General features: G+C 62.6%; 1 protein-coding gene across 5 annotated transcripts in view; it reads left to right on the forward strand.

Annotated features, from left to right (window-relative positions):
* Nucleotides 1–27,872, forward strand: part of Kif26a (kinesin family member 26A) — a 35,493-nt gene that overhangs the window by 1,008 nt on the left and 6,613 nt on the right. For 3 of the 5 annotated variants that reach the window (XM_047541586.1, XM_047541587.1, XM_047541589.1), the window contains exons 3-9: nucleotides 10,275–10,718; nucleotides 16,192–16,385; nucleotides 21,875–22,064; nucleotides 26,168–26,380; nucleotides 26,885–26,978; nucleotides 27,267–27,529; nucleotides 27,633–27,816. In XM_047541586.1, coding sequence (XP_047397542.1) covers nucleotides 10,275–10,718; nucleotides 16,192–16,385; nucleotides 21,875–22,064; nucleotides 26,168–26,380; nucleotides 26,885–26,978; nucleotides 27,267–27,529; nucleotides 27,633–27,816 — 1,582 coding nt within the window. Of the gene's footprint in view, nucleotides 1–10,274; nucleotides 10,719–14,409; nucleotides 14,545–16,191; nucleotides 16,386–21,874; nucleotides 22,065–26,167; nucleotides 26,381–26,884; nucleotides 26,979–27,266; nucleotides 27,530–27,632; nucleotides 27,817–27,872 lie in introns of those variants that run through there. The other 2 variants (XM_047541591.1, XM_047541590.1) reach the window with 2 other exon arrangements.

Consider the following 27,872-nt stretch of genomic DNA (forward strand, 5'->3'; position numbering starts at 1 on the left):
TGTTTGGGAGGGGGAGGGGAGAGAGCCCGCTGGCAGGGACTCCACCCAGGGCAGGACAGCTCCTGCCCTGCCAGCTGCTAGAGGTTATTTGGTGCAGTTTGGCCCTGGGGGCACCTGGGCCCACAGCCATGTGAGTCAGGTGTTGGGAGGGCATGGAGGGTGAGATGGACCGTCACCCCCTGCAGCTGGGTCCTTGCCTGGCCTTCAGTGAGTGTCATGGATATGACCTGCGTCCCACCCATCCTGGGACTCTTAGGCCAGGGCCACCCATGTGGGAAGTGAGCTGCTCGTTCTGGCTTTCCCAGACTGCACTGGTGCTTGTGTGGAGAGGGTTCCACTGGGCTTTCCGGCCATGGGCTTGCCCCTAGCCTGGAAGGAGCAGGCACCATTGTTCCAGGGAACAATGCACTCTGGAAGTCTGCAGACCAGGGAGGTGGGGGTCTCCAGAGGAAGCCGAGTGCCTGACCTTCAGTCTTTTCGAAGGAGTTTCTGGGAAGTCCACATAATCCCCATTGAATCTAAATATAGTTCTCCACAGAGACCTGTGTGGTCTGGGGGTGGCAGGGAGACAGGACACTGTGTTCCCTTTTGGGCAAGAGCAGAGTGAGGCAGGAGACAGTCTGGTTTCTGTCCTGGGTGCCCTCTCTAGTCCTCCGGGGTCAACCAGGGGTGGGGATGTGCCTGCCTCTTTCTGTGACCCTGGGGAGGGGACTTGTGGGCCTGTCCTGGGTGTGACTGGACACTGCAGCATCCACTGCCCTGAGCAGGCTGCAGCCTTTGCCAGGCTCTGTATCCCAAATGACCTGGGTCCAGCTTCCAAACAGAGGGACATTTGAGGACCCCAGAGAGGGCCACTTGGGATGGGATCCTGAGGGCCTTCAGGAAGCCAAGGCCAGAGAGAGGTGGGGCTTTGGTAACTGAGCTGATCTCCCCTCTTGCAGTGGGCTTTGCCTGTGCCACTGCCCAGGCCCCAAACCGTGGTCCTTGGCCTTGTCCAGTCAAGGACCTGATCTGGCTGGCCACAGGTGGGCCAGGGGTCCTGGTTCTGGTCCAGTCTTTGGTAGATTTGAGATCCCTCATCTAAGGGGAGTCTCCCTGGTCTGTTTCTGCAGACAGTTGGTCAGGAAAGTCCAGGACCAACCATTGCCATATTCCCTGAGCTTGGCCTTTGACACTGGCTGCTCCTCGTCATTGTCCCTAGCCTGACTGTTAGGAGCTCTTGCTTTTGGTGTCCTTGCCTGATCTCAGGGAAAGGGAGGTAGGTGGTGGAGGGGCAGACTGGTCCAGCCCCAGGGCCCTGCCAGGGCTCCTCCCTGCTGGCTCCCTGTCCACCCTCATGCCAGCAGACTGCTCCCACAGGCAGGTTCCTTGAGAGCTCTTGGCTTTGATTCCTTATCCGTAATATGGGGCTGCCTTTGTGTTTGTGCAGTGGCAGGGCAGGGTGAGCCTTGCACCCGAGCTACTGATGAAACGGGCTTGGGAGTCATGCTGTGCCTGGGTCTTTGGTGCCATGGGTGTTGGCTGTGGTGGCCGGGGCCTGTCTGTCTGTCAGGGGGCCTGGGTGTGAGGCCTGCCTCCCTTGGTCACTGTGTGGTCTCATCTCCCTGCAGGGATCTCAGTATGGCGTGGACAGAACTGTGCTCTGGGCCCAAGTGGAGGGCATGCTCTCTTCCTGCCCAGGTTGGAGCTGATCTGAGAAGGACCTTGGGTCCTGGGCGTGGAGAGGCAGCCTCTAGGCTGGCCCGCACTGTGCTCACTCTCCCAGGTCTCACGTCCCAGGTGACTGTTTCAGGGTCCGTCTGGCCTGGGGTCCACCTTCGGACTGGCCTCCTGGAAGCTCAGTGGGCCTTTTCTGGAGCTTTGAGCCTCATTCCCCTTTCCTCCCCTGTTGTGGATGCCTCCCTGTCCCTAGACCCCCAGCCTCCCTGGGCAGAAGGCCCTGCTGTCACTCTGCTCTGGTGTTCTGTGCCCCTTTCCCAGGAGCCCCCGCCTCTGAAATGTCCCTGTGGGTCTTGCAGTACAGTGACCCCCACTTGCAGGCCAAAGCCAGGCCATTCCTTTGCCACGCCTGAGCTGTGCTGTTCTGGTGAACTGGTCTCCAGGTTCACCACGCCCTGTTCTTTGCTTCTACCCTCGTCTAGGGTACCATCCCCAGGCAGTAGCTCTGCCAGGGCAGGTGTGGGGTCCAGGTCACTTGGAAATTGAATGACTGAGTGACCAGCACAGTGGGAGAACAGCCTGCTGTACCTCATGTGGTCACCTTGAGGCTAGATTCTGATTCTGCGTCCCCCAAGGTGACAACTTGTATTGATGGTGGTAACCCCTCTGCCCTAGGAAGGATCACACCCTGCTGCAAAGATCACACCCTGCTGCAAGGGGGTCCTCCCAACTGATGCCCAGATGTGTCATTTAGAGGTGTCAACTCCTCCAGCGGCCCTGTGACATTTAAAGTGTCCATACCAGTGCTGAGTTGCTGATCGCCCTGGTGGGAACACCGTCTGTTCCCACATGGCTCCCCACACCCCTGGCTCATCCAGGCAGGGTCCCCTGACTCTGCCTCCCTGCAGGCACTGGACTTGCTCACTTGTGTGGGTGACCCTGCCTACCTGTGTGGTATTGTGTGTTAGAAGTCCAAGTTTTCTCCAAGCAGGACAGTGAGCAAGGCCACTGGGGGCTTCTGTTCCTGAGCAGCTCAGGGTGCTGTGCCCTGGCTCTGGGCCTCCTGCACTCAGGGAGCCAGCCCTCAGGGCCAGCAGGTTCTGGAGCCTTCTTGCTCCCGTAGCCAGGCCTCTGTGGCTGATCTGGGTCTGTTTTGCCTTAGTGGGCCTTCACCTTGGACTTGGGCAAGAGGTGGTGGGGTCCCTCCAGCTCTCCATTCCTCTGTCCCTTCATCCAGGATGCCCTCAGGCCTCTGGATGGATGGGGCGTGTCTGTTTACACAAGCCCTGTCTCCAGCTATGCTGCGATTTGGGAGTCCTGGGTCTGTGGCCCCCAAATGCGCTGTGGTCCTGTGGAGGGCTGGCCTTGATTCATATGATTTGGAAGTCTGCCCCTGGGGTCAGGGTCTGTGCCACCTCCCCCAGCTGTGGGCTGCTGCCCCCCATGCTGTCTGGAGCATGGCCTGAGCTCCACCTGCCTCGGGGCCACCGCTGTGCCGCTGTGGCAGGCGACCTGTGCCAGGTGACGGTGTGTGCCTCGGGCTAGGCAGGGCGGGGTCCTGGCGCCAGAAGTGGTTCTCAACCCAGCCAGGTGTCAGCCGATTCAGTGGCAGCCAGGGGGGTGTGACAGGGCCAGGCTCCCTGGGCTTGGCAGGCACGGGACGGGGTGCATCAGCCTGAAAGAGACCTGCTCCTGGACTTGCAGAGTCAGAGGCTCTGGGCTGCTGAAGAGGACCTGGCCGGGGCTGGGCAGAGGCCAGGCAGCCCCGGACTCTCTGCGGAGCCCCTCCTGCCCTGGGTTGGCTTCCTGCTCCCTGTTCTAGGTTTCCTTTGGTGTAGTATGGCCAGGACAGGGGCCATCCTTGGGTCTGTCTTACCTGTTCTGCTGGCCTGGGGTTTTGGGGATGGGGTGGCCTTTGGGGAAGTGCTTGAGTTTAAGGGGCATGAGTGTTTGCTCTTGGGACACCACCTGGGAGCAGAGGTGGAGCCTGGGCAGGGGGCTCTGGAGCACATGCCTGGAGGGAGGGACTTGCTCAAGGGGCATCTGGCTGTGTCCAGATGTGGCCCAGGCCTCACTGTCTGCGGAGGATGGAGGGTGGGGGAGGCAGGTGTATCTCACCTAGTACCAGTCAAGCTGGAGGGGTTTGCATGGTTTGGAGCAGGCAAGGGAAGGGGTCTGAGGCCTCCCAAGCCTTCCTCGTGTGTCCTGGCAGGGTCTCATGCGTCAGAAGAGCTGGCTTGTGTCTGCAGGGGCACAGAGGCCTTCCAGGAGGCTCACAGTGAATCTCTGCAGCTCTGGAAACCCCATGAGGCTTTCTTGTACCCCTTATGGGAACTGATCACTCCTGTGTGTTTCAGTTGTGACCATCTCTGTCTCCAGGTCTTGTTTTTAATTTATATTGCATAGTTCTTGAAACAGCACAATCTTTGTGCAAGATGGTGCGGGCCGTGATAAATAGAATACTGAAGAGAGTGTGCTTTCAGCGTGTCTGGCCCATGGCAGCGGGGCCTGTGAGGGGTGTGGCCCTCGAGCCTGGGCTGCGCCCTGCAGGTTCCTGCTGGCAGCTGGGCTGGGAGGTCTGGCCACGCCTGCCACTGAGCTCTGGTTGAATTTCATCTGGGATGAGTGCCGTGCCAAGGACTCTCCTGGCCAGAGGTTCTCCCATCTCTGGGCAGGGTGCTTGTGGAGTTGTCCCCCTTGCCCCTCTCGGCTGGGGGCATGTTCCCCCAGGTGTCTTTCTTGTGCTTCTGAGGAAGGGTACCCTGAGCCACATCCGCCTTTCCAGTACAGCACCTATGAGCAGCAGCGGCAGGGCCTGAGGCTGGCTGCAGGTGCCCCAGAGCTCCATGCAGAGCTCCCAGCTGTGTCTGGCCCTCAGCCCCAGCTCGCACCCCAGGCTTCCACTGGGGGTGACACCAGTCACTGGACGCCTGGGGCTGATGGGTTTATAGTCCTGGGCAGCCCAGCGCCAGGCCTCGTGCCTGCTGTGTCCCGTCTTGGATGCACATGCTTACGCGGCCATGTGCATTAGCCCTTGACCCCGGTGACAGAGGCCAGCTTGAGCCGCTGCCTGTTTCTGGTGGAGCCTGTCAGGGGCTGACCCGAGCTTGGACCTTGCTCTGGGGCTTGGGCTGCAGGGTGGACCCCCTCCCACGGTCCAGCCCTGTGGTCCAGCCCTGTGCTCTCCCCGACCTGCAGCCTTTGCTACAGCCGCAGCCCTGCAGCCAACCTGAGCAGAACCCTAGGGAGTCCACGCCATTCCAGCCTGGCCTGCTGGGCAGCCACAGGCCCCTCCTGCTTTGATCCTTGGGTCTTCTCAGCCCCCATGCCTGCCCCTGAGCTGGAAGAGGCCTTGGGAGATCTGGCTCCCTACCTTTTCCTCCAGGCTTGGAACTGATCTGGGCTTGAGGGGTGCTGGGACTGCCCAGTCAGCTCGGGGTCCCCAAGATGGGTCAATGAGGAGGAAGCGCAGGTTGAAGCTTGGGAGCAGGGGCCGTGGGCTTGGTTTGTACTCCAGCTTTGCTGCCCAGGCTGTGTCTGCAAGTGTCTTAGCCTCCCTGCCTCTCAGTCTGTGAAGGAGGCATACTCATGGTAGCCAGAAAGCAAAATGGCCATCTGTGGAAGTGGGAGACTGGGATTGTTGAGTGGTGGGGTACCTGGCAGTGGCTTGTGGGTGTTGGACCTCAGAATGATGCTGGGGCCCATCTCTCTGCTGGGTGGTTGGTGAGGATGGGGGCCTGGTACCTGGACTGGGTCCTGTGGATGTGCTCCCCTCTGGGCCATGGGGCCCATCTGGTGGGTGAGCTGGGCAGGTGGGGAAGACCAGTGCTTCCACCAGTCATAGACCACTGGTGCTGTGTGAGGCAGGGTGGCAGGGAGTCAGGCCCTGGGAGTGGGGTGCCCCTCTCTGCACTTAGCACAACTTCCTCATGGAGCAGGGAGGAAGAGACGCCCGATGTGCCTGCTGGAGGCCACGCGCTGCACCCATATGTGATGGAGCCTCCACCTGACCTCTCCTCCAAAGTCTGTACCTTAAGCAAAGAACTGTAGGCCCTGGCAGAGTGCTTTGAGGAGGTGCAGCTGGTGGCCTTGGGAGGTTAGGGTTAGACCGTGGAGAGGTGAGGCGAGGGTCTCCAGGGAGTGGGAGCAGCAAAAACTCTGGGGACTCTTAGGGGCAGTGGGTTGGGGGCTGGGGGAGTGAGGCGTGTGGCAGTTCTGTGATATAGCTTGGCAGTGGCAGGGCTTGGAGCGTCCCAGGAAGCCCTTTGCTAAAGAGTGCAGTCTGACACCCGCCTGCTGACCCAGCTTTGGATTTTCTGGGTGGTCCTGTTGGAAGGGGCTGATGGTTAGGACAGATCTGTGGTCACTCACATACTGTGGTCTCCTGGTGTCTGCCCTGGGGTCCTGGGACCTGCTGGGAGGGAGGGCCTATTCAGATTCTGCACATGCCCCTTTCCTGCTGCCTTCTGGGGCTTGGAGCTGAGCCGGGGGCACTGCCACGCCTGGCTTCGGGGTTGGAGTGCCCATCCAGGCTGTGAGAATCTGCTTCCCTGCTGCCCAGGAGCGAACGGCCCCCAGGGGCTCGTGCTTGGCCAATGGCTACAGGCTGCACCTGGGTAAGATCGAGTGTGAGGCAGCTCAGTCCCTGCAGTGCAGGGGAGCACTCAGTACCTCCTTGGGGTGGTGGGTGTCCTGATGAGCTGCTGCCACCCCACCCAGGCGAGGCCATCCTTGTCTGTCTGGCCTTGGGCCCCTCAGGGCTCCCCACACCCTGCTGGAGCATTGGTGGAGAACAGGGGAGGCCATTGAGGGGGGAGGGGAGCTGGCCTGTGCCTGAGAGGTCCAGCTGGGCTGGTGCCTGGCACAGGGCCTTGGGGGTGGCGTGCTGGTCTGTGCTGGGTGGGCTGGGCGCATCCTTGGCTTGGCAGAGGAGGACGGCCTACGCTGGCTGGGAGCCCTTCCGACGAGCTGCAGGTGGTCGGACTGGATGGTCCGAGCCTTTGACCAGGTGCTGGGCGAGTGTTGGAGTGCAGGCCACGGCAGCCTGGCTGCCAGCTTCCAGGCTGGAAACTCCTGGCCGCCCCCCACCAGGCTGCAGGAGATTCAGGAATGTCCTCAACAGCAGGACCTTTGAGAGCAGCCATGGGCCCCTGGCCGGGTCCCTTCCTGGACCTGTTGTCAACTCCGGAAACAGTGGCAGCCCGGGGCCATGGCCCAGAGGCTTTGTTTGGGAAGGGAAGGGAGGACATATAGAGGGCACTGGACTGTGGAGGCCTCGTGCTCAGCTGCCACTCGCTCACACCTGACTGGCGGAGCAGGAGAGGGACCCTGGATCTTGGGGCCTTTTGCAGTCAGGGGCTCCAGTCAACTGCCTTCGTAGTGGCCCTGCCAGTGTGTGCTGGGTGCCCCTTGTAAGGACAGGGTGATGGGCTCAGAGAGGTCCTCCTGCGGTGGACACCTGGCTGCAGCCCCCTGCCACCCCTCCCAGTGGCCTCGGCCAGGGGAGGTCTGGCCTGCACTTGTTCTGTCCCCTCTCTCCTGGCGCTGATGATGGGGCAGCCTCCCACACCGGAGAAAATGGAAGGATTACTTAAAGCAACCCAGAGACCCCAGAAGTGAAATGAAAGATGGGAAGCATGGTTTCTGAGCCAGGGAGGCTCCCCAGCGCCCAGCTGGGTGTGACGGCTGGGTCGTACCCAGTGCTAAATTGAATCAAATGAAGAAAAACATTTTCCAAATGCAAGTAAAATATCTGTTTAATTAGACTATAAAGAGAAAATTAAAAGCAATATTTTGCAGTGGAGTAATTACTGTCTTTCTGAAGGCCTTGGGTTTCAGGGGGAGGGCAACAGGCCCTGTATCAGGGCTTTCTGGGGGGTTAAAATCCTGCACTTGGGCAGTGAACCCTGGAGGCTGGGGCCTGTGAACACCTGAGCTGCCTGACTGGGCAGGGAGACCTGGCCTGGTGAGGGCCTGGCTGCCCCTCCTGGTCTCTCCCCTCCTTTCCCAGCCCGAGGGGTCTCGCTGAGCCCACAAAGCAGGCTGGGGAGGGCAGAATGCTGGCTGGGGGCCCGCAGGGCTGTGCAGGCCTGTCTGGTCCGAGGCAGCCTCTAGGGCACGGGAAGGGAACAGCTGGTGCCTGAGGACCCCTCCCTGTCTCCCGCCTCCCCACAGCTCTGCATGATGGAGCTGGGCCCCTCTCAGCCCAGGACTGGTCCTGCGGGTGGGGAGGTCAGTCCCTCTGGAGCAAGCTGTGTGATTCGGAGTGACTTGGGTGCTCTGCTCAGCGGTTGTTTCTTCCTGAGCAGCAAGAGCTGCAGGGCCTGTGTTGTGCCCTGCTGCTCCCTGGCCTGTCGGAGGGCCGGCCCCCCGCTGCTCAACACCCTGCCACCTTCTCCTCTCTGGCCTAGCCTCAGTCTCAAGCCAGGATGTGGGGGAGTGGGGGGTGAGTGTCCCTGAGAGGTGGGCTTGCTGCTCTTTCAAGAGAGGGCCCAGCCTCCTGGGTACTTGTGAAGCAGGGCAGCTGTGGGGGAAGGCCCTGGCTGAGCTGCCCGGTGGGGGCTGCTACTGCTGAGCAGGTGACTGGCAGCCTCTGCTGTCTTCCCAGTGGAACTTGAGCTTGGTGGGCTAGCCCTGCACCCTTGGTTCCGCCCAGGGCCGAGGCCTGGATAGGGCTCTGAGTTCCTGAGGCCCCCGTGAGTTGGGGTCCTGGCAGTGGGGGCTGGGCTGGGGATGCTCAGGTGGTCACCTTGCTTCCCACCCTCTCCTGGCCAGGCCGCGGCGGGCTGATGCATTTGCAGGCCACTTTCCTTCCTCCCTCCTGATACACAGACTGTGAAGGGGATAAAGGGCTTCTCCAGAAGCCTGAGGCCTGAAGACAGGAGGAGGTCCTCAGCCTGTCCCCAAGTCCCAGAACAAAGGGCAGTGGGCCTGGGGCCTAGGGCTGGAGCTGGGACTGGGCTGGCCACCTTTCTAGGTCAGTTAACGGCTCCAGCAGCAGGCACTTCCTTCCCCTTCACAGCCTCCTGCGGAGTGGAAAGATGGGGCGGGCAGAGCTGCCCTGGGAAATGGCCCCACTGCCCTCAGCTGGGGCTGAGGCACTCGGTCATCTGGGAGGGGAGCCTGGCTTCCTGGTGTGGACCTGTGTGCTCCTGACTGCGGAGCCAGCTGCTCCAGGGCCCTTTCTGCTGGGGCCTCCTCCCTCTGCAGGACTCCCCAAGTGAGCTCATTGAATTCCCGCAGGGGTGCGGGAGGGAGTGGGGGTGCCGACTAATCAGGACCAGACCTGCCAGGCACTTCAGAGCCTGGAGAAAATCCAGGCCTTCCGGAGGGGCTGTAGACCAGGCAGCTGGCTCATGCTGGGCCTGGCCAGGTCAGCCTTTCATCTGGCCTGGAGTGCCTGGGGCTCTGGGGTGGGGCTTACCCTGCATGTGGAGTGGTACTGGGGACAAGGAGAAGAGAGACCTCTGCTCACACTGGGCCCAGGGTCCCTCATTGCTCAGCCACCTGAGCCTCAGCTCTCACCACTGTGAGCCTCCTATACGTGGGGGACAAGGACCCACCAGGCTACCACAGGGCAGGCTCAGGGAACGTGAGTGGGACAAATGAGACACCCCTGTGGTGCCTCAGCTTCCTCAACTGAGAAACAGGTGTCTGGGGAGACCATAGTCTCTTTTGTGACCAACTTGGGGACCGGAGAGGAGCCAGGTGTTGGAAATCCCTGGGGTTTTGTATGGGAGGGAGGCTCAGGTTGGGGGCAGGTGGTGGGACTGGTAAAGTCTACCTACTGGGAAGGGACCCTGTGCTCTATCAGGGTGAACCCTGGGAAAAGCTGGGGTGGCCAGTGCCACAACTGGCTAGGCTGGTGTTTGTCCAAGGGGCTGCCCAGGCCGGATGCCCTATGTTGGGGCAGGCCTTTGGGGAAGGGGTGCTGGCTAGCTCCTCATGGCAGGGGTGGAGCCTGGTGGGGCCCCTGGGGAGCTTCACCCCGCGGCTTGGCCCTTCCTTGCCTCCTTGGAAAGGTGGCCCCCCAGGAGGGCCCCGTGGCTGCCACCTCGGGATCCACTCTTAGGGCCGGGGACCCGTGTGCCTTGGCTCTGCGGGGGCGGGTGTCTTGCCTCCCTCTGCTGCCCCTCTGCTAGCTCCTGAACTGGAGACGACCCCACTCCCCCAGGGATCTTGGCAAGCATTCTCGGTGCCTGACTTCGTTTTCCTCCAGGGCTGGCTGGAGACCTTGGAAAGGCAGGGAGAGGGTCTCCAGCCCCCTGCTCTGCCTGCTTCCCGCTGCCCTCCTGCTCCCACCTGGGCCAGGCCTTCACCCTGGGGTGGTTGTCCGGGAGCCAGCAGCACGCCTTGTCAGCCGCCAGCCGTTGCGGTTAATGACAGCCGGGAGCCGTGTGGCTACCAAGGGCAGTGTGAGCCTCACCGTTAAGTTCTGATAATTATTTTCCTGCGGGGCTCCTGTGGATGGAACTGTTCGGGGCTTATTAATCAGGTATGGATGGCCCTGCAGCCCCCGGCAGCTCTCCGCTGCAGAGGTGAGGCGCGGGTGTGGGCTCTGCACCACCCTCCTGTCCCCAGGCACTGACCGAGCCTTTGTCCCTTGCTGTCCTCAGGATCCCTGCCTCTCTGCTCTGCTTCTGGACAAACTCCCTGCCCCGGGGGTCCTGCCGGCGTGCCGCCCGGAGGCCGAGCGCCGCTGTGACGTCTGCACCATGCACCTGCATCAGCTCACGCGGGAGGCCCTGCGCCTGCTCCAGGCCCCTGCCGGCCGCGGGAACCCTGAGGCCCCCCATGGAGGCCCTGCGTCCCCCGGCACTGGACCCGTGACCAGCCCCAGGGACGCACTTGGGCCAGTGGGCCCTATGGGGAGGCAGCCCCCAGCAGGGCCCGACAGGAGGAAGGGACTGGCCTGGCCACCTGGGCCCAGTGTCCAGGTGTCTGTGGCTCCAGCGGGCCTTGGCGGGGCGCTGAGCACAGTCACCATCCAGGCCCAGCAGTGCTTGGAGGGCATGTGGAGCGTCTCAAGGGTCAACAGCATCTTGCCGCCCACCTGCCTGGTGAGTACCCTGGGTGGGTGGCTGCTGGGTCAGAAATGGGTTCCCTTCCAGGGCCCCCACCTCCAGATGCCTTGTGGGGGGCCCTGCAGGAGGACTGTGGATGTCGTCGTCTCCACCTTCCTGCCACTGGAGTGGTGCTGGCTGCAGTGCCCCTTGCCTCCTCCAGAGCAGTTGTTGGGACCTCAGCCTTGCTCCTGAGATCTCGTGTGATGCCGTGGGCCAATGGAGGGCCCAGTCAGGAACTGCCACACCAGGCTGCCTAGGGTAGCACAGCCCAGGTGACACAGACCTGTTCCATGGGCAAGTGACAGTGAGGGGTGAGGCCTGCATTGGTGGCGGGCTCTAAGCCACTCCCACGCTGGCCTGTTGTGCTCCAAGGAGAAGAGAGGGTATTGACGGGAGGATGTACCCAGCCTCTCTCTCCACGGCCCCTCCAGGGGGTCCTGTGGTGGGGCCGGCTGCCCTGAAACTGGCTCTGCTGTCCCTGACCAGGGCCGGTTGCCTTTGTGGAGGGACCGGTATTCAGCTGCATGGCCTGAGTGGAGGTCATCTTTGCAGCTCTCTTCCTTTGACCTTGGGGCTTTGCTGTGCGGAGTCTCTCTCCCAAGGGGTCTCAGGGTGGGGGTCCAGAGAGGGGCCTCTGCTGTGTTGGGGGTCTCCCAGGAGCCTGGAGGGTGTGGTTTGGGTTTAGGAAGGTGTGGGGTCCTCTGAAGAGGGCCTGTTCCCAGAAGGTCACTCTGCACAAGTGCTGCCTGACTTGGGGTCACCTCTAGGGGCACCATGCCCTCACCTATAGTCATCTGCTTATTGAAGACTGAGACTGAGGGCCCCCCAGTGCCTGCACAGTGTTGATGTGGGTTCCCTGGGTGGACAGAGAAGGAGGACCCTCCAGGAGGAGTAAATGGTCTGAGTGGAGTGGGTGATGTGGGGCCCCCGTGGAGAGGCCCCCTGCATGATGCCCCAGGCCAGGGGCAGCAGGCGCTGTACTCCTGTGCACAGTACACTTTCAGGTGGTACTGGTCTGGCTGCACAGGCTCTCCTGTTTGCAGTCTCTGAAGTGAGTGAGTGGGCCCTTGGCCTCTGATCCCCCTGGTGGTTCAGGGGCATGGAAGAGGTGCAGAGGGCTCCCACAGCTGCTGGGCAGTGTCGATACAGGACAGGCCCTGCCCCATCTCGCTTGCTGACCCCACTGAGTCTGGTGAGATGTTACTGGCTGGATGTTGCCACCTGGATGTGTCCTGGTCTGAGACTCCTGCTTGAGCCCGGACGGTCCCTGTGACTGGCTGCTAGGCTGCTCCTTTGGGGCCACTCGTTGTGATCTTGGGCTCAGGTGCACAGGAGGCTCAGGACTGACTGGCCTCTAGGAGTGGCTTTGCTACCGGGACCTGGGCAGAGGCTCCTCCACTCACCATTCCGGGAAGATGGGGGGCGGGCCCCTCCTGAGGCCTCTGGGTCTCCTGACCTGACAGCTGGAGGGGAATGTGGGCAGCCTGGGACGGGGAGGTCGCAGATGCCTGTTCACTGAGCCGGGAAGTTTCTTGGAGGAGGCCGTGCTGGGCTGGGCTCCGAGGACTGGAGGCCTAAGGTGGTAGCCAGACTTCCCCTCTCCTCCCACCCCACGGCCAGCTTGGCTGCATCCCCCGTGTCTTGCTGGAAATGGAGTGAGGCTGGCTTTTCAGTCTTTGTGCCTTGGTGTGGTGGTGGGGGCTCAGGGACAGTGTGGGGCACTGACCCCAGGCTGCGCAGCCCTGCTGGTGGCCAGCAGGCCATAAAACGCGGGCGCGTAAAGCACGTTGCTCCCTGTTTTATGTGCATGTCGATTGTGTTCAGGGCAGGCAGGAATGGATTTATAATTAGAGCACAGTCCCGGCAATCAATAGGGGGATTATTAGAACTGTAAGTAGGACTTGAGGACTCAGGTGAGGCATGGCCCCCCAGCCAGGGCATCGATCCTTAGAGGTGGCCCCGCACTGGAAATGCTGCTGGTGTGTGCTGAGCTAGATACTCCTGCAGAGGCACGGTGACTCCACTTCAGACCTGCATGGCCCCAGGGCCCAGCAGAGCTGATCTCGGCAGCTGTCAGGCGGCCTGTGGGCAGGGCTTGGCCCAGAGGCTACTGCCATCTTGGCGGATGCCAGCAGGAGATGCTGGGAGAGAATGGCTGGGCCTGGCCAGAAGGGCTGGTCCTTGGCATGGGAGGCAGGGGACCCATGGCTCCAAGGGGTGTAGAGTGTTCTGGAAGCCATGATGGAAGCCTGCCCTGGTGGCCCTGTTCTGGGTCTTTCTGTGGCCATGGCTGTCTGGAGAGCCCTGGGTCCTGGTAGAGCAGGCCTTGGCTGGCACGGTGTAATCAAAGTCTTAGCCCACATTCAGTGTACGCGATCTTAGAGTGTGGCCCTTTTTGGACCATTCCATCTCCTGAGTGTCCAGACTGTTCTGGAGCTGCCTTGCAGGACCTCCCAGTAGTCTATTCCAGACTGTCAAATAGGGGCAGCTCTGCAGAGGGTGCTGGTTGCCCCCTTGGAAACTGGGCTCTGGGCCTGTTCCCACCCTGCTAGCTCTGAGAGTGCTGGACAGCCACAGGGCTGCCTTAAACCCTCTGCCCTGGCCTGCTCCACCAGGCCTGGGATACAGTCTCCTGATGTCCTAGTGCCCATGGCGACTTTCACAGAGGCAAGGAAACCTATGCTCATTCTATACCCGGAGGCCACAGGGTGGAGGCCCTGGCCTCCTGACCCCACTATAGGTTAGATGTGGCATGGTGGATGCCCCCAGAGGGCAGCCTGGGAGCAGAAGCCCCTGGAGCCAGGGAGCTCTGTCCCTGGTGATTGTGAGGTACTGACCTGGGATTCCTGCCGCCTGCTCTGGGCCTACCTGCTTCCTGCTGTGAGCCCTGCAGGGTCCTGACGGTGCCCCTGCCCTTGTCCCCTGTCCCTGACTGCAGGCTGGAGGGAGCTTAGGTTGGCTCAGGCCTGGCTCTTCTGTGATGTTTCTTGACCCACTGCTGGTGCCCCGTGCAAGTCCCCAGGTCCTGGAGTGGGGGTCACAGGGTAGTCCTTTCTTACACTGGAGGCTGTGTTGATGCTCTGTGATGTGGGAGTGGACAAGGCCCCTGTGGGGTAGGCCTTCCCAGCTTGGGCTCTCCAGTTCCCCAAGGCCTCTGGATGACAAGGTGGAGCTTCTACGGTTGGGGAGTCTGCACACGGAGGCTCCAGCGCACCCTCCTGCCTGTGCAGGCTGAGATAGAGTCTGTGGGTTCAGCCCTAACTGCCTGGCCATGCCTCAGTACCCCTCTCTAGTGCCTGGGGAGGTATTTGTGGGGAGCAGGCTGGTGGACACTGTCCTTCACGGGCCAGTCTGCAGCTATGGAGGCCTGGCCCAGAGTGCTCCTAGGAAATGGGTGGTTTAGTGTTTCCTAAACTGAGTTCCACGGAAACCTGCTGTTCTGGAGCCAACTGACCTGGAGGCCCTGCTCAGGCAGGTCCCTGGGCGTATGTGGGCCGCCGCGAGCGGAGCGTGGGCTCTCCACTGCTGTGCCGGGCCGGCCTCACGCTCTGCTCTCTCGTGCTTTTCCTTCTGTTGCTGCTCTGGCATCCGCCTTGCTTTCCGTTTGGCGCCCTCCCTGTGTCCCAGCCCCCGTGTCGTGGTCTCCCCTCGCCGGCCCTCCCTCCCCACTCCAGCTCTCGCTTTGGGACGGCTTCTTTTGGCATGCCTGGGCTCTGCTTCTGGCAGGAATTGACAGTGGCCGTCCACCCGATGGACGGAGCCGTGTCACGGCAGCTCGTGGGACGGCGGAGCCGAGGCACGTGCAGGACTCCTGAGACAGGTCAGTGCGGGGAGGCCCAGCCACTGCCTGCATGCACCGCAAGGCAGGACCAGGCAGTCCTGCTTGGGGCGGAGGTGCCGGCAAGCTGGGGTCGGCAGGGTGGGGTGGGCTGGGCACAGCTGTCTGCACTATGGCCTTTGTCCCTCTCGTCTGGCAAGCAGGCGGGGTGTGGTGGTGTGGCTGGGCCTGGCTGCGGGATGCTGCCTGGGCTCCCTTGGCAGTGCCATCACGGGCTGTGAGAGCCACCTATGGGCACCAGTGGGCTGTGGGCGGCGTGCCCCCTGCCCACCTCCTGGGGCCCCTGACCCTGGGATGCTGGCCTGGTGTCAGTGGGTGCTCAGCCAAACCCAGCTCTGCTCCAAGGAGTCCTGGTGGCCGACAGCATAACTCTAAGATGAATTCTTTTCTGTGCCACTCTGCTCAGCAGAGGAATTTAGATGAATGTAGAGGAATTTAGATGAAATCATGGGGAAACATGGAATGGTACGAAAATACCTCGAGGTGAGAGAGTGGCTTGGAGGAGAGGCCGGCCGGGCTGGGTTCTGAGGGCTGTGCAGCAGCTCTGCCTTGCAGGTGGTGGGCATGGTGTGCTGGCCCAGGGCCTGGTGATCTGGCCCAGGCCACCCCTCTCCAGGCCCCTGGTTTCCCTTTCTGCCACCGACATTTCCTTCTTGCCAGTGTGAGGTCAACTGCTGCTTGGGGGCCAGGAGGTTTGGAGCCAGTGTTGGCGCCCGTGTTGGGCTGGGCAGGCGGAGATCCCATAGAGGAGGGATCCTTCTGCAATGTTCCTTCCCGGGGCCAAGAGTGGCCATACCTGCCTGTAGCCTGTGCCCCTGGGGAGACCCTGAGGACAGTGGACTCCTCAACCCCAATTTCACCAGACCGGGACTATGTCCTCTCAGCCTGGGGACCCCAGCCCTCGGTCAGCCTGGCAGGACGCCGTGGGCAGGTTTGCTCCACTTGGTGGAGTGGGGATCCTGGGAGGGTCTGGGCAGCTGTCCCCTGGGGAGTGTCCTGCCTCCTGCCCACCCAGAGCCAGTGCTACCTGGAGTCTAGGGCTCCAGAACTGACATGAATCGCGTGCGGTAGCTGGTCCCGGGTTCGCTGGGTGCATCCTGGGGAGCATTTAATTACATTTGTGCTTCATTATGGGACTGTCTCCTTTCTGGAATTTATTTTAGCTAATTAGTTGGAAATGCCAGAGTAGTATTTCAGACACTGGGAGCAAAATACATGCTCATATGCGGGGCAATTAGAGCTTGTGCCAGATATTTATTGTGGCTTTTGTCTGATCACGTCTCTGGGTGCTCCCATTTGGCCCAGAGCGAAAGGGGTACAGGGTCCTGTCCAGCTGCCCCGACCTCTGTGGTCCCTGCATTTCTGGCCCCGGTGGGTCCACCTCTGCCTGCAGGGCCCCGGCCAGGGCAGACCCAGCACACTCCCGGGCTGCGCACGGCATCCTCCTGTGTCGCCTTTGGACCCCCGGCCTTCTCCCTGGCCTCAGTCTCCCAGCCTCGTGGGCAGGAGCTGAGTGTGGGGGCAGGGCTTGTGCTGGGGATCTGGGGTGCCGTGTCCCGACCGAGGCCTGGGTCCTGGGTGCGTGTGCTGCCCCTCTGTTCCTCATGTGGACTCTCTCCTTCCCTGCAGGCTGAGGCAGCGGTGGCCGCCGTGGCGGTGGCAGACACAGTCCGAGACTCTCCCCCCATGGTGGGCCCTGATGGTGTGTCCAAGATGTGGGGCCGTGGTGGGGCCTGTACGTCAGCCCTGGTCACTCCAGCCCCAGGTACCTCTGCAGGGGGCTCCACAGGCCCATCATCAGCCGCAGCCTCCTTCTTTATAAGGTAGGTCCTCCTGGGGCCCTGTGGGCAGCAGGGTGGACCAGAGGCGTATGTAGGGGCACGAGGGTCCCTGGGCTTCGGCCCCCATGCTGCCCACACCAGGGGCTGGAGGCTGTGGGAATGCAGGTGTGGCTGGCTTCCCAGCACGGGTCCCCCAGGTTCCCGTCCCAGGCTAGAGCTGGGGGTCTGGGAGTGACTGGACTGTGGTTTGCAGGCTTGTGCCCCTGGAATGCCCAGCTGGAGGCTGGGATGTGGCCGTGGATCTGGTTCCTGCAGAGGGAACGGTGTGCTCAGGGTGGGGGGTGGGAGCAGAGTCTTCTCCCCTGGCTTCAGCCCCAGGCGGACCCAGGCCCAGCCTTCTGCTCTCATCCTGGTGGCTGGGGATGTGGATTATAAGACGTAGTCGCGGTAATGAGCGGTAATGGCAAGCCAGCTGCGGGTCACTGTCCCATTAGCAGCCCGCAGCGTGCTGATAAGCCTGTCCGTGAATCACACCGGCGGCTGGGAGGGGAGCTCCTTATCAGTGCTGTTCCGGGGACTGCGGGCCTGATTGGGGAGTGACGGGGCATATGATTAGGGCATTGTTGTGCGGCTGATGAACAGGCGGGCGGCCGTGTGGTCTGCCTCCGTGATGGATGTGGCCTCAGACACTACCCACTTAGGTGCAGAGGGCCCTGCTGGGACTCTTGGGCAGGGGCGGGGGTCCTGCCCAGTCTGCTCAGGTGTCCTGTGTGCCAGCAGTGGTCAGGGCAATGGCCCTGGTGGCACTGCAGCTGGTCATGTCCCACCCTGCATAGTCCTGATTTCAGGGGCCTCTGCCCTGGGGTTGCTGGGGGATGTGCCTGGCAGCAGGGGATTTGAAAAGGAGACTTTCTGCAAAGAAAAAACACCTCGGCAAGGTCCCCTGTCCCTGGGGCCACCCTGCCGCCTGCCACCGAGGCCCCTGGTGTTTGAGGAGTGCAGGGCGGGTGTCCGCCCCACGCCCCACAGCCCCACGCTGGCTCATTAGCGACCCCGAGCCCCAGCAGAGCGGGCGCTGCTGCCTTTTGTCTCCACCAAGGCTGGTGCTGCTCCCTGCCTGCTCAGCAGCTGACCTTGGGCAGTTACCATAGAAACAAAGAAACAAGCGCATTGGGCTGGGGACGGGGAAGCAGGTTTCCCGAGGGGGGAGCCCTGCCGCCTGCCATTACTTCCAGCCCGTTAGCTCCCCTGAATTGCAGTGGCTTCCTGAAGGCCCGTGGCAGGTGGTGGGTCCTGGGTCAGGTTGGGGGTGGGTGGTCTGGTAGGTGATGTTCCCAGCAGGGGACCCCTGGGCTAGGGTCAGTGGTGAGACCCTGACCAAGGGCGTTGAGACTAGAGGTGCTCTGAGCTTGTGTGCCTGCTCACTGGCTTTGTGGGTTGGAGTGGGGACAGGGTTTGTTGGAGTCAATCGAGAGACCGTGGCACTTGGGCCCCTACCCCGTGGGGCCTCAGGCACATGCTAGCATGTCCTGGACTCCCACCGTCATCCTGAGCAGGACAGAGGGTGGCTGACCTCAGTTGCCCTGCCCCTGGGAGCTTTCCAGGCGGGGGGTTGGTGGTCTTTCTGCAGAAGTGGCTGGTGCATCTTGGGCAGTGGGAGTGGGTCGAAGGGTTGAGTGGGAGCCTGGCAGGGGCCTTGCCCAGTGGGCAGAATGGAGTGGGGGTCGGGAGTTTGGGTTCTCCAGTCCTGCAGCCCTGGAGCAAAGGCTCTGCCCTCCCTCTGAGTGTTTCTGGGCAACACCAGACCCCAAGTCACCTCTGTGTGCTTCCTCTCTGTTGGGAGACCTGAGGGTGCCTGGAGCCGGGGTCTCCTCAGGGCCTGCAGGGGTGAGGACTGGGCAGGGCTGAGGCCTGGGTAGGAAGGCGCTGGCCCACGTTGGAGCTGTCCCACCCCTTCAGTGACCCTGTGTCCTCCTCACTGTCCAGGAGTGTCCCGCCCAGCAGCCTGCATCTCTGCTCTCTGCTCTCGGAAATGTCCCAGAGTGCTGCCCGCCTGCCGGCTCTCCTCCCTTTCTGTGGGGGTGGGGTGGCGCCTCTGGGGCTGGAATCTAAATGTCCTGGAAAGAACCACTGGGGCTGTCTCCTGGGCAGGCGGGGTAGGCAGAGGGGGCCTTCCTTGCAGCACAGGGACATTCCACTGCTCTCACAGGACCCGGGGCCTGGGAGTCTCCTGGTGTCTGCTTGGATGTCCAGGCCGGCCTGGCAGAGGGCTGGGGTGGGCTGGGCAGAGGAGAAGCTCACAGGAGCTCTAGCCAGGAAACCAGGGCCCCAGGGCTCTGTGGGCAGGTGTCCCTCCAGGTGAGGCTCCCGGGTGGCGAGGAGTGTGCTGGCCACAGCGGACTCTGGAGGCGTGGCTGCTCTCACCAGCCAGGATCAGGGCCCCCTGCCTGGTAGCCCCAGCACAGCACAGCCAGGAAGCTCCGGGCTGACGGTTCTGGCCCCCCTCGGTACAAGCATGAGCTTCTCCGGGTGATCGCAGGGCCCCCCGTAAGCCCACCTGCCTGTGAAATGACTGTTTGGAAGGGTGAGTTTTCTTTGTAAAAAGGTAGCTTGCTTTTCCTTACCATGAATGGTGTCCGGGGCCAGCAAGCCCAGGAAATCTCTGGGCCTGTGGTGAGAGGTGCCCAGTGGCTCCAGGGTCCTTCCCGGAACCTGTTTACCACAGCATTCAGGCCTCACAGGCGTGTCCTGGGCTCCCGGGAGCTGGGCCTGGGCCCGGCAGCGTCTGCTGGTCTGGGCAGGCAGCACCAGGACTGGGCCCCTTTCTGTATCGGGTGAGCTTCCTCCAGGAGGTTGCTCGAGGATGGGGTGGTTCTGGTTCCACTGCCTTTCCAGTGTCCCTTCGAGCCAACCGCTGGGACTGAGGCAGTGGTGGAGTGTGGAGCATCTTCAGTTTGCCCTGGTGCTGTGTCTACCCTGAGGCTCAGGACCAGGTTTGCGCCCCCAGAGGGCTGGGGCCACGAGGGCTGGCAGGCCTGTGAGAGCCGAGGTGTGGTAGCCACGTGGTGTGTCCAACAGCTGACGGGGCCTGTCTGTTCACGGGGCCTGAATCCATCAAAGGAGAAAGTGCCCGTCCTGGGGCCTCCTTCCGAGGCCTGGGCTGTGAGTCATGCCCAGTGAGCTGAGCCTGTGAGAGCGGACACCTGAGGGCCGGGCGGGCTGGGGCGTGACCCGCTGGCTCCCAATCCCTTGGGGCTGACGTGGGCCGAGGGAGGAGGGAGCCCCTCGAGTTAGGTCAGACCGTGGGCGGGGACACTAGCCATAACCATCCATGTTCTGCCCAGATGGCCTGGGGCCTGGTTGTGCCTGCTGGTGGGCCTCTTGGGGTCATAGGGCAGAGCTGTCTGTGGCTGCCATGTGGCTGGCTTAGCAAAGCCAGCCTTGCTTGGGGCTCCACCTGGCTCCAGCTCCCCAGGACTTCGCCAGCAGTCAGGCCTCCCTGTCCCCTCTCGGCTTAGGGACACACGTGCTTGTGTGTCTGGGCTGGAGCTGGGAGGGGCGTGCGTGGGATCCGGTGAGGGTGTGGAGATTGCTCCTGGTGGAGTGGCTTGGCCACTGTTGTCTGCTGGCCAGTGCTGTCCCCTTGAGAGGCGAGCCCACACCCTGCCTTGGAATCTTGGGGATAGGCACCAGGTGCAGATGAGGAGGTGACTCCAGGAACCTCCTCACTCTGCCCAGGGGTCCCTGGGTCTCTGTCCCCCAGGCCTCTCCGGCACCCACAGAACTTCTTCCCACGGAGGCCCCTGGGTTAGCCGTGGGGTATCCCCCGGGGTGGGGTGGGGTCCAAGGCAGGAAGCCAGGGCTGGGGCGACGGGAGGCAGGAAGAGCCCTGGAACAGACTGAGGAAATTCACGCCTGCTCACCCTGCTGACTGGACAGACGCCACAGCCCACCTGCGCTGGCCGCCCCTGCGTGTGGGTGTGGCTCTGCTTCTTAAGGTCCCCTGCCTGGGCTTCCCACTCCGCGGCAGGCGCACAGTGTGCCAGGCAACAGGCCTGAGCTCCTTCTACGCCAGGTTCCTGTGAGGTTCCTGGCAGGCGCGGGCACCCAATGCCTGCTTGCAGGGCAGCTAGAGGTCAAGGACCTGGGCTTGGGCCCCTATGGGGCGCTCCAGGTTCTGCGTGAGCCCCGAGGTCCGTAGACACAGGCCTGGTTCCCCAGAGTGCAGATGCCTCCGCTGCCATCAACTCCGGCCAAGAGCCCAAGTCAGCGAGGCCGAGGACTCCCGGGGTTGGGCCCCTCGCTCCCACCCTGGCCTCGCCTGGGCCCGCCTGTCGCCTGCTGTGGCTCTGTTGAGGACTCTGCCATGCGCCGTAGATTTCTTTTATCTTCTGTGATGACACCTCGCTGGGAGGAAGCCATCCCTGGGGCCTCTTAAAAGACAATTCCTATTAAGGATGAGAGGAGTTTCGTGCACGCTGGCAACAGAGCTCTCCATGGTGGGAGGTGCGGTGAGGGCCCGGCTGCCACCCCAGTTGTGGGCCCTTCTGCGTCGGGTCCTAGGAGAACGGGATAGACCCAGGGAGCTAGGCAAGGAGGAGGGCACTGTGGGAGGTGGAAGAGAAGTGGCGCCGGGCAGGCTGGGAGGGCATCTGCAGGTGCAGCCCGCTCTCTTCCTGGCCGCCTGCCCCTCACCAGGGGCTCCACCCTTGGAAGGTCGGGGCAGGTGCAGGGAGAGGGGCTCCGCCAGGCCCACTCGTGCACACATTCATGTGGGTGGTCACCTGCCTGCCCCTGTGTGGAGGGTAGTGGGGTGGGTTGTGCAGCCCTGGTGGTCTGGGCCCAGGATGTGGGCGCGGGGCGTGTGTGCCCAGGGAACTGACTTGGTGCAGCAGGAAGCTGTGTTGGAGGGCTGGGGGCTGCCAGGAAGCAGGGTGTTCACAGCAATGGTCGCCAGACCCACAGGTGTGGGTGCCTGTCCGAGGGCCTGGGGTCTGGTTCTGCCAGCTGGTGTACACAAAGGACCAAGGCTGTCTCCTCTGTGGGGCTCCCGGTGTGGTGATCATGATGGCAGCACTGAGTGCAGGCACCTTGAATGTGTTAGCTCGTCTGGACCACACGAGGCCTCCAGGGGTCATGTCATCCCATCTTATAGGTGGTGACACTGAGGCGCCAAGGGTCAGCATGCCAGGGTCCTGCTGCCTGCAGGTGGTGACCTGCAGCCTGTCCCCCACAGTAGCTGCAGGACTGGGGGCGAAGACAATGCTTTTCGGGACCCTGCACAGAGAAGGGAGTTGTCCTGGGTCTGCCGGGACCCTCTGTCACCTGCCTGGCCTTGGTGCTGGGCACAGTTGCCAGGGAGGGGACCTTGCGGTGGCTCCAGCAATCCCACCTGGAGAGGCAACGCTCTGGCCCGTGTTTCCTTGGAGTCTGCTCGCGTGGTGGAGGGGTCCCAGGGTGAGATGGCCTGGTGTGTGTGTGGACACAGTGATGTGGTGACAGGGACGGCTGTGCGTGCCTCTCCTCCCCAGGGCCGCCCAGAAGCTCAGCTTGGCCTCCAAGCGCAAGAAGCACCACCCACCACCTGCCCCTGCTGCCCGCGGTGCCTCTACCTACCCCACGGACTTCAGCGGTGTCCTGCAGCTGTGGCCACCCCCGGCACCCCCCTGCCTGCTCAGGGCTGCCTCCAAGACCAAGGACAACCCCGGCAGCTTCGGAAAGGTAGACCAGCCCCGAGGTCAGGTGGCCCTGGAGCGGGAGGTCAGGGGAGTCTGGGAAGGTGCAGAGGCAGAGGGGCTCCACTTCCTCCCCAGTCGGACAGGATGGTCAGCAGGGTGCGGATGGGGAGGCCGAGGCTCAGGAGAGCAGTGCCCCGGGGGTGACAGGGAGGCTTGGAGACTGCCCGCGGCAGTGTCGGGGTGTTCTGGGTCCTGGGCACGTGCTGGACAGCCAGGTGGTAGACTCTGGGACTCCTGCTCAGGGGTCCGCTTTGCTGGGGAGTTGGGCTGCCCAGCTCTCCTGAGTCACTGTGTCCAGGCAGATCCCACGTTGATTTAGGGCCCCTTGTTTTAGGTGGGGACGCTGTGGCCTGGAGAGGGCATGGGCTCTGGCTGGAACAGTGGGCTGCTCCTGGCCCCTCTCCAGAGCTCTGATCCTGGGTCCTGTGGGTTGGGCTCCTGAGAGGCCTAGAGGAGCACCTTGCCCTGGCCCCAGGGGCCTCTGAGCCTGGGACTTGTGTGCTGGCCTGGGCAGGGTGGATGCTTGGTGCCTGGTGAGGGTGGGTAGGCAGGCCCAGGGCGTGGGGCTGCAGGCGAACCCCAGGCTACTGTGTGCCTTGTGGGCTTTTCCCTGACCTGTTGCCTCCTCTGCAGCCCAGAGGTCCCTCCCAGATGCCCTGGCAGCTGTGGGGGTGGGACTTCCTGCTCCTGCTCAGCACTGCCCAGCAGAGGGACAGGCCCTGCAGGCTGGCACCCTGCTCAGGCGGTCAGCACAGGCCAGTGGTCTTCATACTCTCAGGGGCTCCAGCTCCCGGGGACAGGGTCTGGAGAGGAAGCTGAATTGTGTTGCATGGGCCCCGCCCCCAGCCTCAAGAGACCCAGGCTGGCCCACCTGCCCTCAGCTGCCCACATCCAAGCAGCCCATCTGGAGGGCACCTCTCTTCTTCTGGTTGTGGCCTTGTCTGCTGGACTCCACAGCATCGTGGGCCAGGTGTGCTCTGGTTCAGGAGGCCTTCCCTTACTGCATCCCCCCACATGGGGCCTCCTGAGCGTCCATACCTGGGGACAGCTGTGGAGCCTCATGACCCAGGACTCCTGCATAGAGTTCAGGATTGGTGCCCTGCCCCTGCCAGGCAAGTCGGCGGCAGTGCGTCTGCATTGGAGCCACATGGCTTTCACTGCAGAGCGCTTACTTGGTGACTGGAAACTGGGTCGGCCAACTCTGTGCCCAGGGTCAGGTGCGGGCAGTTGGCACATGAGCCTCAGGCACAGCCCATGGACTGTGGCATTGTGGCCAGTACCAGGAGCATCAAGTTGCCTGGCAAACTTGCCACCTGAGGCTGATTCAGCTGCATGGATCTGAACAAATTTCATTGACCCCAGGTCACCACATCTGTGGTGCATGTGCTGGCTGGGTGGCCTGGCTCTCCAGGTCCTGAAGTGGACATTCCGTGTCCTAGAGCTGCTGATTCTGTCTGAGCTGCCTCCAGGGTCAGGGGCAAGGGTGGCAGCCAGCTGCTTGTCAAGGTGACTTGCCTGCCTCTGGACTGGTCCTGGGGTGCAGGTAGTTGTACCTGCCTCTTGCATGGCACAGGGTACAAGATGGGAGGAGGGTGTTCCCGCCCCCAGTGCCTGTGCCCTGGGCCTTTGGTTCCCTGCCCTGCACGTGGGCTGAATCTTCTAGCAGTGTCCTTAGGAGGTTTTAGCCCCATCGGGTGACCAGGAGGGAGGATGGGCCCAGATTGGCTAACTTGGGCACCCCAGTGTCCTCTCCACCTGGGGGACAGTCCCCCAGGCAGGGCAGGCGGTCTGCATGGCCAGTTTGCCACTGCCCTGGCTGTGTGGGGTGCAGGGCTGTGCTGAGACCTGAGGACAGCTGAGGGCCGCGAGGGGAGTGGCGCCAGGCTCCCGCCCAGCTCTGGCTCTCGGCGCTGACCCCTGGCATGGTCACTTAGCCTGTCTACCCGCTGGGCTTCTGCTGGGCAAGGGGAGCATGGTGGGCGTGGGAGACGCTGCCTCAGGCAGGATGGGAGAAGTGAGGCTGCCTTCTGAGCTGGGCAGCCAGAGCTCTCCTGCCGCTTCAGGCCCACAGACTCCCTCCACCACTCAGGGCCAGGCCCAGGGGGCTTCAGGAGCGTCCTTGCAGCCCTGGATCACTCAGCACCTCCCCCAGACCAGGAGCCTTGGCCAGCAGCCTTACTCCCTGCGCCCGCTCCTCCCCTCCCGGGCCTGGTGTTATTAGTGCTAATGTCACCGCGTCAGAAATGCCTCCTGAAAAGCATTTAATACTGTCACAGGAAAGAAGTTAGATTACATTCAGTTTCTGACATTAATGTGCTACTTAAGATAATTCATCATGTTGTGGTATTAAAAAAGACATCCCCTCTGGAGGGTGCAGCGGCGCCCCCTCCCCGCCCGCCCGGCCACCTCGGGAGCTGCACAGCCTCCTTTTTTATGCAAAATGTGGTTTTCCCCTCCTGGCGGCGGCAGCCATTCAGGGCTTTGTGGCATCTGCGTTTGGGGGAGCAGCTCGTGCTTGTCTCCTGGAGGACCCTGACGTTCCTGTGGTAATGATAGGGTCTCTCGGGCAGACAATGGCCTGGCACTGGAATGGGGGCGGGGGGCGTGTGGGTGGTGGGCAGTCTGGACGGCCAGTGGCCCCTGCCCCGTCCCCTCCAGCCTGGCTCGGCTGGGCCTGGATGAGTGTCTGCTCTGGAGGCAGGAGGTGTGGGATGTGGAGCTTCCCCACCTCTCCTCCCTGCTAGGAATTTTCTCTACTCTCCAGACCCATTTGGCTCTTGAAGCGGTGAGGGGCTCACGCTGGAAAAAAATTGCCAAAAATTACCGGGAAGTGTGCATTTTCGTCTGCTTTGCAGCAGCGTCTGGAAATGAAGTAGTTTTGTTCATGTCGCTGGGGAATAAAAGAATCGATTCTCGCCTGACGGAGCCCAGGTTCCGATGAGCACAATAGCCAAGTGTTCCCTCGCAGCTCCGAGGGCGGCACACCCCACCCCACTGCGGGAGGTTCTGCATATCAATGTGCCGCGGGCCCAAGGGGGTGGATGGCGCCCGTGTGCACTTCCCGCGGTAAACCAATTTTACTGGCGTTATGTATCTGCCACTTACAATTAAATCCGTGAAAAATATTGGCTCTGAAATGAGTCTCGGGTAATTTGATTTACACTGATGTGGGGAAATCGGAGATTTCATCGGAGAGTGGACGGTGGTGTCCTTCAGAAAATGGAGCAGTGCCTGGCTCAGGGAGCCCTGACCCAGGGTGGCTCTGGGGGAACAGTGCCTGCCTGCCAGATTACACTGCCCTGGGACCCCTTGGCATCCACGCACAGGACGGTGTGCCCCTGCCTGGGGTGTCCGTTCTCCACGTGGGCTTCAGGCCGTCTGCAGCGCCGCCTGCTCTGGGCCCTGGCATCTTGGTGCCCACCAGTCCTGTTTCATCTGAGGGCATGGGGTGTGGCTACAGGGCACATTTGGAGATTTCTCTTATGCTTTGGAGGGACACCACTGATGATGCCGTAAGCCCAGGCTGAGTGGTCACCTGCCGGGCTCCCCAAGCCCAGGCCCCGCTCATCCCGCCCTGCTCCGCCTCAGTTCCCCAGCGCATCTGGGTGGGTTCTCTCTGAGGCTCTCCTCCGCCTTTCTGCTGACCCCAGTTCTGCGGGACACAGGTCCTCGGCGGGGTCAGAAGCGTCAAGCCCAGCCCGAGGCTTGTGTGCTCCTTCAGAACACCAATGCTCTTGCCTCTCCCGGGCGTCAGGGCCTGCTGCGGGGGGAGGCTTGTGGTGGCAGCTGGGTGTCCCCGCACCTCTGCCCGGAGCACCTCTGCCCTGGGGTCTGGGGCCTGCCGACCCCCACCCTTGGCTTCCCTGCCCCTGTTCTGCGCCCCTGCCCACCTCCGCTGCCCAGGGCTTCATTCCTTCCCTGCCCGCTGACCTCATACGGGATCGGCTCTGGCCGCATTCCTGCGGTGTCGGTGCCCGTGCTGAGGCCTCGTCCGCTGTCCTGACTCGCCACGGCTCCTCCTGCCCTGTAATTAGCGGCCAGCTGGGTGGTGGGCAGGGCTCAGATGCCTGCTCTACCTGCCCCCAGGTGAAGGTCATGCTACGCATCTGGCCAGCACAGGGGGCCCAGCGCTGTGCCGAGTCCACGTCCTTCCTGAAGGTGGACCCCCGGAAGAAGCAGGTGACCCTCTACGATCCAGCTGCCGGGCCCCCGGGCAGTGCCGGCCCCCGGCGTGCTGCCACCACAGCTGTCCCCAAGATTTTTGCCTTTGATGCCATCTTCCCCCAGGACTCGGAGCAGGTACAGTGGGCGTGGCTCCCGGGGCCAGGGGACCACGGGTGGAGTCTGTGCCGTGTCCGCGGAGAGTGAGTCCGTGGCTCCTTCGCCCCAGCCCGCCTGCCTCTGCAGGCGAGTCTTCCGGGCGGCGCTGAGTGTTTTGGAGCCACTGTCCTCCAAAGCTGGCTCTGTTTTACCCTGGATGCGGGGCACCGATGCCCCATGGTCCTGCGTGCAGCGTGGCCGTGCGTCTGCGTGCATCATCTGGCGTCCTAGGTGTGCGTCCGGGCCGGCAGCAGTGCCGACTGGCCGTGCCAGCACTCTGACACGTGTTGTGTCCTCTTGCTGTTGGTGCATGTCCGTGCTTCCTGTGAATGTGAGCGCTGTGTGCTTGGCGGTGTCTGCCAGCTCAGCTGCCCATGAGCTGACCCTCTGCGTGTGCCCAGGAGAGACCTGGGTTTCCAGGTGTGGCAGAAGGTGGGCGGCACAGCCCCATGGCCCACACCTGCCCGGTCCCTCCACCCCTAGGCTGAGGTGTGCTCCGGGACAGTGGCCGATGTGCTCCAGTCTGTGGTCGGTGGGGCTGATGGCTGCATCTTTTCCTTTGGCCACATGAGTCTTGGTAAATGCTCCCTGTTCCCTGCCCCATCTTTGTTGCTGCCATCCCTGAGCCTGGGTCCTGGTTGTGAGGAATGTGGCTTTCCCTGTGGGCATGTGGGTGGGGTCTCACGGGAGGAAGTGTGAGCTTCCCAAGCTAGGAGGCACAGGGATGGCCCTAATGAGGAGGCCCCAGGTTCAGTGTCCCTGGTGATCCCTGAGGACTCTATGCTGGGCCTAGGGCACTTCCCAAGACGGTGGGGCTCTGGGTCACGTGGTCGTGCTGGGCCCTCATGCGCCCTGTGGCCCCCAGGCAAGTCGTACACCATGATCGGGAAGGACAGCTCGCCCCAGAGCCTGGGTGTGGTGCCCTGCGCCATCTCCTGGCTCTTCAGGCTGGTGGAGGAGCGCAAGGAGAAGACAGGCACGCGCTTCTCCATCCGCGTCTCCGCCATGGAGGTGTGCGGCCGGGACCAGAACCTGCATGACCTGCTGGCCGAGGTGGCCTCTGGTAGCCTCCAGGACACCCAGTCTCCAGGCGTGTATCTGCGGGAGGACCCCACGTGTGGGTCACAGGTGCGCCCATGCCACTGGCCCTCCTGTGGGCAAAGGGTGGGCAGGGCTTGGGGGCTGCTTGGCCCTGAGCCCCTGAGGGTGTGGCGGCCTCTTCCTTCTCCAGCTCCAGAATCAGAGTGAGCTGCGGGCCCCCACGGCAGAGCAGGCTGCCTTCTACCTGGATGCGGCGCTGGCTGCCCGCAGCACCAGCCGGGCAGGCTGTGGCGAGGATGCCCGGCACAGCTCCCACCTGCTTTTCACCCTGCATGTCTACCAGTACCGCGTGGGCGAGTGTGGCCAGGCAGGAAGTAGGTGCCCAGGTCGGGGAGGTGAGGCGCTTTCCGCTGGGCTTCTCCTGAGGCTC

The sequence above is a fragment of the Sciurus carolinensis genome, chromosome 2 (genome assembly GCF_902686445.1).
Source record: "Sciurus carolinensis chromosome 2, mSciCar1.2, whole genome shotgun sequence".
Lineage (NCBI taxonomy): Eukaryota > Metazoa > Chordata > Mammalia > Rodentia > Sciuridae > Sciurus > Sciurus carolinensis.